Source organism: Nycticebus coucang, chromosome 4 (assembly GCF_027406575.1).
Source record: "Nycticebus coucang isolate mNycCou1 chromosome 4, mNycCou1.pri, whole genome shotgun sequence".
In the NCBI taxonomy this organism is placed as follows: domain Eukaryota; kingdom Metazoa; phylum Chordata; class Mammalia; order Primates; family Lorisidae; genus Nycticebus; species Nycticebus coucang.
Window position 1 is genome coordinate 54,291,866 of NC_069783.1, and position 12,019 is coordinate 54,303,884.

Consider the following 12,019-nt stretch of genomic DNA (forward strand, 5'->3'; position numbering starts at 1 on the left):
ACCTGGGAGGCTGAGGCAAGAGAATCACTTAAGTCCACGAGTTTGAGGTTGCTGTGAGCTATGACGCCATAGCACTGTACCAAGGGTGACAAAGTGAAACTATGTCTCAAAACTAACAAACAAACAAAAAAACCCTCCCAACAAAAGCCCTGGTCACAGATGGCTTCACACCAGAATTCTATCAAACCTTCAAAGAGCTTATACCCATACTGCAGAAATTATTCCAAAAAATTGAGAAGGAAAGAATCTTCCCTAGCACCTTCTCTGAAGCAAACATCACCCTGATACCAAAACCAGAAAAGACCTAACTAAAAAGGAGAACTTTAATAAATTTAGATGCAAAAATTCTCAATAAAATCCTAGGCAATAGATTATAGCCTCACATTAAAAAAATCATTCATCACGATTAAGTAGGAATGCAAGTCTGGTTTAACATACACGAGCCCATAAACATAATTCACTGTATCAACAGAAGCAAAAAGACCGTATGATCCTCTCAATAGGTGCAGAAAAAGCATTTGATAAAATTCAGCATCCTTCCCTAATTAGAACACTTAAGAATACAGGAATAGGTGGCACATTTCTTAATCTGATTGAAGCCAGCCATGACAAACCCCAGCCCATATTATACTGAATGGAGTAAAACTGAAAGCTTTTCCACCCAGAAATGGAACCAGACAAGGTTGTCCTCTATCACCACTAGTATTCAGCGTAGTGCTGGAAGTTCTAGCCAATACAATCAGGTAAGAAAAGGAAATAAAGGGCATCCAAACGAGGGCAGAGGAGGTCAAACTCATGCTCTTTGCTGATATGATCTTATATTTAGAGAACTCCAAAGACTCAACCACAAGATTCCTGAAAGTGATCAAAAAATATAGCAATGTCTCAGGATATAAAATCAATTTCTACAAATCAGTAGCCTTTGTATATGCCAATAACAGTCAAAGTACACAATTCTCTTCATAGTAGCTTCAAAAAAAAAAAAAATGAAATACCCAGGAATACACATAACAAAAGAGGTGAAGGAACTCTAAAAAGAAAATTAAGAAACCATAAGAAAAGAAATAGCAGAAGATATTAACAAATGGAAGAACATACCATGTTCTTGGCTGGGAAGAATCAACATTGTGAAAATGTCTATACTACCCAAAGCAATCTACAATTTCAATGTAAGCCCCATTAAAATACTGTCATCATACTTTCAAGATTTGGAAAAAATAATTCTTCCTTTTGTATGGAACAGGAGAAACCCCATATAGCCAAGGCAATTCTCAACAATAAAAACAAAGGCGGGGTTATCACCCTACCAGACTTTCTGCTGTACTACAAGGTCATGGTAATCAAATCAGAATGGTATTGGCACAGAAACAGAGACACTGACATTTAAAACCAAATAGAAAACCATGAGATGAAACTAGCATCTTATAGCCTGATTTTTGATAAATCAAACAAGAACATACACTGGGGAAAAAAATTCCTATTCAATAAATGGTGTTGGGAGAACTGGATAACCACATGTAAAAGACTGAAAGTAGACCCGCCTCTCTCACCACTTACAAAAATTGATTCAAGATGGGTAACAGATTTAAATCTATTGAAATAAAAAAAAAAATACTCAAAGAAAGTGTGGGAAAACACTTGAAGATATTGGCCTGGAGAAAGATGTTATGAAGAAGACTTCTGTGGCAATTGCAACAACATAAATAAACAAATGGGAATTAAACTGAAAAGCTTCTGTACAGCTAAGGAAACAATCAAAGCAAACAGACAACCTTTAGAATGGGAAATGATATTTGCATATTGTGAACTGGACATAAGCTTGGTAACTAGGATTTATAGAGAACTCAAGTTAATCAACAAAAAAAGACCCAACAATCCCATATATCACTGGACAAGAGACATGAATAGAGCCTTCTCTAAAGAAGACAGATGAATGGCTAACAAACATGAAAAATGCTCATCGTCCCTAATCATCAGAGAAGTGTAAATCAAAACCACCCAGAGATATCACCCAACCCCAGTGAGAATGGCCCACATCACAAAGTCTCAAAGCTGCAGATGCTGGCATAGATGTGGAAGTAAGGAAACACTTTTACACTGCAGGTGGGACTGCAAACTAATACCACCTTTTTGGAAGGAAGTATGGAGAATCCTCAAAGAACTCAAATTAGACCTCCCATTTGATCTTACAATCCTATTATTGGGCATCTACCCAGAAGAAAAAAAATCATCTTATTGTAAGGACATTTGCACTAGACTGTTTACTGCAGCTCAGTTTACAATCACCAATCACTAATTACAATCACTAATACAATGGGGGTGGGGGATAGAAGGGGAATGAGCAAATGGGGAGAGGGCGGGAGGGAGGGAGATAGGGGTCACAGAGTATGGCACACCTCTTGGGGGCGGGACACAATAATAAGAGGGACTTTATCTAATGAATGCAATCAGTGTAACCTACTGCTATGTACCCTCAATGAATCCCAAACAATAAAAAAAAAAAATTTAAAAATTTAAAAATTTAAAAAATGTGAAAAAGATATGGTAAATTAGTTTTGATAAAGCCAACAGGGAGTATATGGGTCTCTATTATGTTATCATCCAGGTATTTCTGTACACTGGAAGTATTTTAATGAACACTAGAGATGCATTTAGTTTAATTTACATAAATGGAACCATTCTGCAGTAAAACATTCTGTGATGAGCTTTATATTTTTGAGAATCATTCAGTTGATACGCTCAAATTCAATCCAATTATTTTAACTAGTACACAGTATTCCATAAAATGAATATAGCAGACATTATTCATTTTCCGACAAATAATGCAGCAATGTTCTTATATCTGCCATGGATATGCACATTCCCTAAGACTGCCCATATACTCAGAAATGGAATAGATAATTTTATGTAAGGTATACTCAAGATAAAACTTTATTAGTTTTGAAAACATTCTCTTAAACTGACCTCTTTTTAACTGACTCATCAGATTAACATTCTTAGACAGTGGCTAGTATTCTATTATTATTTTTGATTTTGGCAATTGAACTGTATACTTATCAAAGTACTTTGTTGATGTCAGTATGATAATTTAAATATTGCTCACTGACAAAATCCAAGAGAACTGAATTATCTATGGCTAAGCTGAATACACTAAAAAGCAAAAACATCATTTCCAAATTAGATACACACAATTGTGAATACCTACATGGATACATCTAAAACCAAAGGATTTTGCATCCCCCCACTGCTTCAGAAATATCTTTAGGTTTTTACTGTATTCTAATACACTGAAACCTGAAATTGCAGCTGACGAATTAACATACTCAAGACACATTTGACTCCTGCAATTACAAGAGATACCAGGTACAATATAAAAGATAATAAATGTTATCTATATATATTAAGTCTTAAAATTTTAGTAGTTGTTTTCCCTTTTTTAAAGAGTATGTACATTTTTTACATACTCTCTCTATAGGGATATGACTGTAGATTTAGAGGTTAAGTTTCTACTCACGCTAGATATCAGCGCTAATAATTAGAACAATATGCTTCTTTCGCTAAGTGTCTATGTACATCTCTCTTTCTACACACTAAGATAACATTCTGCCCCTTTCTCTCTTTTTTCCCAATCCTTTATATATTCAGAAGAACTTCTCTAGTAAGTAACTAGAAATGTCCTGTCAAGCTATAGTCTTGCTCTACTTTATCACTCTCTTCACAGCCACTAAAAAACAAGGGAAATCATGATTTTACACTAGAGTTTAAGTTTTCAATAGTAATTTCCTTATCATATAAAGCATCAAGTAGACAGCCTATAATTTTAATATTTGTTTTACCCTTCTTTAAAAACAAAAATCATAAGCAAATAAATAAGAGACCCTACCCTTTTCACATTTGTCTTCTGATGTATTGGTCAAAAGCGGTGCTGTGAGGACATGCATACAATGATTGTAGAAGAAATTTAGAAATTCACTTTTTTCAGTTTTCTGAAACATAGAGAATTAAAAAGAAAACTTTGTTAACTTTATAATGAATAAAACATCCTTAAGAATTAGCAGTACAGATCATTTATAAAGAAATACTTTAAGATACTGTGAAAAACCAAAAAATGAGTTATATTCATTTAATCTTATTTCTGTATAACTTAAAATCAAGTCAACTTCATGCTATATGTTAAATAAAAATAAATGCAAGATAAATATCCACATAGCATCATAACATTTTTTCCAAGGGAAATTATTCAAAATAATTTTTTTTTCAAAAGGTGTTTTTGGCTGGGCATGGTAGTTTATGCTTGTAATCCTAGCACTCTGGGAGGGTGAAGTGGGAGGCTTGCTTAAGGAAAGAAGTTTGTTTTTTTAATTTTTATTTTTAATTTCAGCTTGCTTGTTCATTCTTCTTTGTTTGAAGTATCTTTTTTGTTGTTGTTCATTTTCTTCCTCCTCTGGAGATGCTCTTTCCCATTGCCTCCCCAATAGCTGGGATAATAGACGCTCACCACAACGTCCGGCTGTTTTTGATGTTAGTAGAGATGGGGTCTTACTCTGGCTCACTGCTGCTCATACTGGTCTCCAACCTCTGAGCTCAGGCAATCCACCCACCTCGGCCTCCCACAGCGCTGGGACTATAGGCGTGAGCCACCATGCCCGGCCAAGGAAAGGAGTTTTGAGACCAGCCTGACCAAGAGAGAGACTCCCATCTCGACAAAAATTGGAGAAATTAGCCCCATATGGTGGTATAGTCCCAGGTACTGGGAAGGCAGAAGCAGAAGAATCCCTTGAGACCAGGAGTTTGAGAGTAAGACTATTTAAAGGAAAAAAAAAGAGAGTAATCTGAACTGCAATGAAGAGCCAATCAATCTATTGTATATAACATGGTGACTACAGTTAATAACAATGTACTGTATACTTGAAAATGGCTAACAGAGTAGATCTACCACAGATAAATGAGATAAACAGGCAAAAAACTAAATAACATGTACATCAGAACAGCATGCACCATAATCACTTTTTTTTTTTTGAGACAGAGTCTCATTTTTTCTGCCCTCAGCAAAGTGCCATGACATCATAACTCACACAACATCAAACTCTTAGGCTCAAGTGATTCTCTTGTTTCAGCCTCCCGAGTAGCTGGGACTACAAGTGCCCGAAACAACACCTGGCTATTTTTAGAGACGGGGTCTTGCTCTGACTCAGGCTGGTCTCGAACCTGTGAGCTCAGGCAATCCAACCACCTTGGCCTCCCAGAGTGCTAGAATTATAGGCATAAGCCACTGTGCCCGGCCCATAATCACCACTGTTGATTAATTTCTCTCTACGTACTATATTGATGACAACATTCAAATGTGAAAGAATATTTGAATCAGTTTTTGAATAATTACAAAATTTTTTTTAAAGAATAAATCAATGGGCAGTGCCTGGAGCTCAGGGGGTAGGGCGCTGGCCACATATACCAAGGCTGGGGGGTTTAAACCCAGCCTCGGCCAGCTAAAACAACGACAACTGCAACAACAACAACAAAAAATAGCCGGGCACTGTGGCTAGCGTCAGTAGTCCCAGCTATTTGGGAGGTTGAGGCAAAAGAATCGCTTTGGCCCAAGAGTTTGAGGTTGCTGTCAGCTGTGATACAAGGGCACTTTACCCAGGGTGGCAGTTTAAGACTCTTTCTCAAAAAAAAAAAAAAAGAAATAATAAATCAAGCCATTTGATAGTAGCTTAACTGCTTAAAATTCCAGAATGCCAGATTCTAGCATCGTTTGGAATTTTAAAAATCACTGAATTCATTTATCAAGCCACTAGACAGATAAAATTTACATCTATTTTTTATTTATTTTTATTTTTATTTGAGACAGAGCCTCAAGCCATTGCCCCTGGGTAGAGTGTCCTGGTGTCACAGCTCACAGCAACCTCTAACTCCTGGGCTTAAGCGATTCTCTTGCCTCAGCCTCCCAAGTAGCTGAGCCTACAGGCTCCTGCTACAATGCCCGGCCATTTTTTTTTTGGTTGTAGTTGTCATTGTTATTTGGCAGGCCCGAGCTGGATTCGAACCCGCCAGCTCTGGTGTATGTGGTGGCGCCTTAGTCGCTTGAGCTACAGGTGCCAAGCCTACATCTATTTTTTAAATTTGGTAAGTTTATAATTGGAAAATAATGTCTTTTGATTTTTTGCTACTATTTTTTACACAATTGGGCCTATAAACTTGTATGATTTAAAAACAATGAACATATTATATAAGGAAGAAATACTCCTCTACGGGATAACAGCTATTAATATTCTCGAGTACTTAATCTTTGAGTATTAAGGATTTATGGACTTACTCATTAAATACTTTTTATGACAATATGCAGTTGAGCTCATTATTAGTAATTTTTCTCTCTCTTTTTTTTTTTTTTTGGTTTTTGGCCAGGCCTAGGTTTGAACCCGCCACCTCCGGCATATGGGACTGGTGCCCTACTCCTTGAGCCACAGGCGCTGCCCCATAATTTTTCTCTTTTTAAAAGTGATAAAACTAAATATAAAAATTTAGCATTTGAAAAGTTAACATTTTGCAGTTTTGGCCGAGGCTGGGTTTGAACCTGCCACCTCTGGCATATGGGGCCAGCGCCCTACTCCTTTGAGCCACAGGCGCCACCCTGAAAAGTTAACATTTTTTAAGTGTACAGTTCAGTAGTATTAAGTATATTCACACTGATGTATCTTATTTATTTATTTTGAGACAGAGTATCAAGCTGTCACGCTGGGTAGAGTGCCGTGGCATTACAGCTCACAGCAACCTCAAACTCTTGGGCTGAAGTGATTTTCTTGCCTCAGCCTCTCAAGCAGCTGGAACTACAGGTGTCCACTACAATGCCTGGCTACTTTTTTTGTTGCAGTTGTCATTGGTTTGAACCTGCCAGCTTCTGTGTAAGTGGCCGGCACCCCACCCACTGAGCTACAGGCACAGCCCAATGTGTCTTAATTTTTAAGAAATTAACACATAGAGGCCAAGGACTATCAATGGAATACCTAACAATTTATTAAGATTTTATTTTTATTTTTTTTGAGACACAGTCTCACTTTGCAGCCCTAGGTAGAATGCTGGGGCATCATAGCTCACAGCAACTTCAAACTCTTGGGCTCAAATGAGCCTCTTGTCTAAGTTTCCCTATAGCTGGGACAACAGGAGCCCACCTCAATACCTGAGTACGTTTACAGCTGGGGTCTCACTACTGCTCAGGCTGGTCTTAAACTCCTGAGCTCAAGCAATCTACCCATCTCAGACTCCCCGAGTGCTAGAATTACAGGTGTGAGCCACCATGCCCGGTCCTAAATTTACTAAGATTTTAATAGATTAAAATGTTGGAAATGAATTGCTACAAGAGTACCACTGCTACTTGAATACTAAGTACTAATAAATATTTGTTGTCTCTCAAAATTTTATTATAAAAGTAGGTTAAACTGACTAGATCAAAACATTTTTATCTCAGGGTTTCTTACATTAGTTGTAGCCAGCATGTTCTCTGGATCAATAAGAGTACGAAGAAGTCCCATTAATTGAACAGCACCTCCTAGCTCAGGATCGGTATCACAGATCATTTGTTCAATTACTACATTAATAAGAAGGATATCCTGGAAAAACAACGACAACAAAAAAAATCCGTTTTTCCTTTAGACCTTATTTAGATACAAGATACATATACCGTATGAAGGAAATCAGAATAGCATTTGAAAGAACAAAATCAGAATCACACAGAAAACAAAGAATGGAAGACCTTAAACTTTTTGCCCCCAAATGTTTTCAAAGTTTTATAAACAAAGTAGGGTGAAAAATCCCACTCAAAGAAAATAAAAGAAGGGAGCAGAGCATGCCCCAAGTTATACAAGTGATTTTTGTTCACTGGAGGTTCTAACACACTCTTATGTAGGTTTCAGCCTCAGTAATGAATTTAAAGGTTGACAAAATAAGCAAGATCACATACCATATGATCCTAAAATACAGATTATCTCAGCCTCTAACTAGAAAATCCTACCTAGGAAAAAGAAAGACAAAAAATAATCCATATGTAACTCTCTAAAGAAGGTGAGATAAGTGAACATTATGTTATAAAATGATTTAATATCAAATAGATTTGTTGTCAATTTACTAACATGCTCTTTCTTGGGTCTTAATATAAAGGGCTATACCCCGACCAGGTGGCTCACACCTGTAGGGAGGTTGAGGCAGGAAGATCACCTGAGCCCAAGAGTTTGAGTTTGTAGTGAGATATGATATGCTACTGTGCCACTGTACTCTAGGCCCAGCAAGAGAACAAGAGATCACTCTGGGAGGATGAGGCTGGAGGACCGCTTGAGCTTGGGAGGATGAAGCTGGAGGACCAGTTGAGCTCAGGAGTTTGAGACCAGCCTGAGCAAGAGTGAGACCTGGTCTCTACTAAAAATAGAAAAACTAGGTGGGTATTGTAGTGGAAGGCTACTTGGGAGGCTAAGGTGGGAAGATCCCCTGAATCCAGGAGTTTGAGGGTGCCGTGAGCTAGGCTGATGCCACTGCATTGTAGCCTGGGCAACAAAGTAAGACTCTGTCTTAAAAAAACAAAAACAAAACCAAAAACCAAAAACCAAAAAACCCTGAAAGCGACTGCTTAGTACCTGACCTGCAAAACTCCTAATGGCTTTAAAGTACATTTGATTAACACACAACATTATTTAAAAAAACAATACTTAAGAATCTGATTCAGTTTTACTCTTTCCCAATACTGGTTTAAGTATCTCTTTTTTATTTATAATAAGCAAAATCAATTGCCACATATTCTAAGTTGACCAAAGTCACAACAGTTCTGAAATCTATTATTTTATTCCAAAAAAGATTATGTCTTTTCTTTTAATAGTTCATAAATACTGGTTGTGTTATAGGAAATTTACATAGAACCACGCATAATTACTTACATCGTCACTCTGCTGAGCTTCTTGCATTACAAATTCTCGGACCATAGATGGACTAAACTCTACTAAATAGGAAAATATATCTGTAGCAGCTGATCTGACTTGCAAATCATCCATGCCCTGATAAAAGAAAAACTAGGTTATTTACAGACTATTCATGAAAGTTATTGCATTTTTTCTTCTTTTCCAAATATGTGTATTACCTCTCAACTTTTGGATTAAGATGATGTACTGTAATCAATATACATATTTCCTTTTGTGTGTAAGATTATAACTATTTTCATAATAAATAATACCAAGACTTTCCATACATACATAAAACCTCTCTGACCATTTCATGCTTTCTTTTTCTGTATTAAAACTTTTACGCAGCTCAATGATTAGTTTCTGTTGGGTTTTATCACCACAAAAAAATATTCAGAGAACCTATATGTATCAATCAGCACAAGTTTATAAAACAATGCTTAAAAAATGCTGTAAAAAAAATCTGGGGAGATTTATTTTAATATATGCAAAAATTTGAATAATATCTCCCAGCTAAGGCCTCAATCCTTTCAGGAACTCTTTTGTCCTGGATTTGCCAGCGTTATTCCTAATAATATTCTATCTTCCATTACTCACCAGTGACAACAGAAGATCCTTCTGACAACTCTTTTTGAACATTTTTACTCTTTTCCCCTACAATTTAGTTTTCTAAGATAGTAATCCTGAATGCTTTTTATCCTCCAACACATGAAGGACACATGATTTGTAACTTACAAAATCTTCAGGTGATTCTAAAAACCATTTCCTGACCCAGTAGTTCTGAAAGTGTAGTCCAGGGAATTCTGGGGAGGAGGTGCAATATCCTTTGCAGGAAGTATACAAGATTTAAACTATTTTCATAATAATAAATAACACTAAGACTGGTCTTTTTCACTCTCAATCACAAGGACAGTGGTGTTTTCCAGAGGCTATACGAAATGTGATATCACAACAAATTAAATGTAAACATTGCTATGTAAATCTAGCCACATTCTATCAGACTAAAGGGATTAGGGGGAAAAATGTGTAATATTGTATCATTCTTTTCATCGAATTTGTTTTTTGTTTTGGGAAAATTATTTTTTCATAAGTTTTTAATGTTAACATAGTGGACTGTCACTTTAATACAAAATTTTTGTTTTAATTTTTCACATAGTAAATATCAATGGATAAAATTCATATAAACAAAAGTCTCAGAATTATGCCTTAATCCCATTTTGCAGCATGAGACCCCTTGTTTCGGTCTGTCCTTATTCCACTCACTAACCTTGGAAAGGAAAGGTATTTTACTGATTTCTATGACACACACTGATTATTGTTACAGAAAAGATAGTTGTGCAAAAACGTGGAATCTTTATTCACTTTAAGACATATTCTATGCAAGTGCTTACACACTGATGTTACAAATTAAATTAGTAAAAATCTGAAAACTGAAGACATTCTTGCATTCATTCGGTACCAGATACATTAAACTAAATAATAGAATTCAATATGCATTCCTATAATGAATACTTCCCCATGCACAATATAAATCTGTTACAAATTCACAATTTCAAAAACATGAAAAGAAACTATATAATTACCATTACAATTTCAAGAGCAGGAAGTATTCCCAATTTTGCCAAAGTTTTGAAAAATGCATCCCTGTTTTGAGGTTGTAATGTCTGCGAAAATGCGCAAAATTCCTTGAAAAAATTAACCTGCAATGTTAGAAATCATAGTGAGAAATTGCTAAAAATAAAAATAAACTTGGGGGCACACTATAATGTGATGTATCACAATGTTCACCCTTTTGAAGGCTTTCATCTTTTCTGAGTAAAACTGGCTTCTCAAAACCTACATTAAAAAACACAATAAAAACTAGCAATACATTTAAAGTAAATCTTGCATTATTTCTCAAACACTGACCAATTAAATCTCTAAAGACATTCAGTGCAATGGCATGTTAAGGAATTTGTTTTGAATTAAAAACACATATTTTCACAGAAACCATCCTAATAAACTGGCTGGGTTCACACAGAGCCTCAAAAATAAAATAAAGAGTTTTAAGAACTCAAAAGGACGTCAGAGATTCCCTAATAGAAAACAATAATTTTTCAAGTGAGAAAATGAAGTAGGCTGGTAAAAAATACATTAAAGATGACTTGGATGTTTGATCGTTTTAAGCCAGCAAACTTTCATTATTTTGTAAAACTCTAAATATCTAATTATAATGTCTGAAAAAATGAGAAACATCAGTAAATAGCAATCATTATTATCTTCCCCAAAACATGGTTTATATCCCCCAAAAAGGTGCTTACAAACTGGAAAACAAAAAACATTTCCAAAGAACCAAAGTATTTATCATTCATTTACTCAAGCATTCTTTTTACTTTTTAGTTAAAAAGAAAAGCATCTCTATAATTTAATATCTATAACCATAAAAATTTGTAAGTTTGTATTCCTGCCCTAACATAAACCAATTATCTGATTTGGGATTTATAAGGCATATAAATTTCCTCATGGTGGTGATGAGAAGATCTATCAGAATATCTTAAGAGTGTTGTAAAATATACAAAACAAAAATTTTAGAAATTCTGAATAATCATTTTATAATTCAACTTAATCTTTCAATCTTACTAAGTATAAAAAATTATCTCTTAAGTTAACAAATTCAAGATTAAAAACTGTCCACACCAAAAGAGTAAGTAGTCTCAGAGGGTTTGAATTTCATGAATAACTTACCAATTCACGTCGTTTATCATCATCTGTGGCCTCATCTGTTAATTGTGCAAAAACTTCAGACAAAAATTTCTCATCTTCCTGCATGAAAGGAATTATTATGAAATACTGATAAAAATATAGTTACACTCATTTATGTGATTTATACAATTTATAATAAAAGTAGCTGAAAACTCAATAGCATTTTCATATTGAAAATAAAAATCTCAGGGTATATTTGTGTTACAATTTCCCAAAACTTGCTGCTGGGCAGGATGGCTCACGCCTGTAATCCTAGCACTAGGAGGCGGAGGTGGGTGGATTGCTTAAGCTCAGGAGTTAGAGACCAGCCTCAGAAAGAGTGAGACCCCATCTAT

The 12,019-nt window shown here is 35.6% G+C and overlaps 1 protein-coding gene across 2 annotated transcripts in view; it reads right to left on the bottom strand.

The window, feature by feature from the left end:
- The window catches only part of PPP4R3B (protein phosphatase 4 regulatory subunit 3B), a 66,408-nt gene that overhangs the window by 23,732 nt on the left and 30,657 nt on the right, over nucleotides 1-12,019 (bottom strand). For both annotated transcript variants that reach the window (XM_053588873.1, XM_053588872.1), the window contains exons 5-9: nucleotides 11,667-11,744; nucleotides 10,526-10,642; nucleotides 8,922-9,038; nucleotides 7,476-7,607; nucleotides 3,884-3,986 (exon numbers count right to left, since the gene is read on the bottom strand). In XM_053588873.1, coding sequence (XP_053444848.1) covers nucleotides 3,884-3,986; nucleotides 7,476-7,607; nucleotides 8,922-9,038; nucleotides 10,526-10,642; nucleotides 11,667-11,744 — 547 coding nt within the window. The remainder of the gene's footprint in view (nucleotides 1-3,883; nucleotides 3,987-7,475; nucleotides 7,608-8,921; nucleotides 9,039-10,525; nucleotides 10,643-11,666; nucleotides 11,745-12,019) is intronic.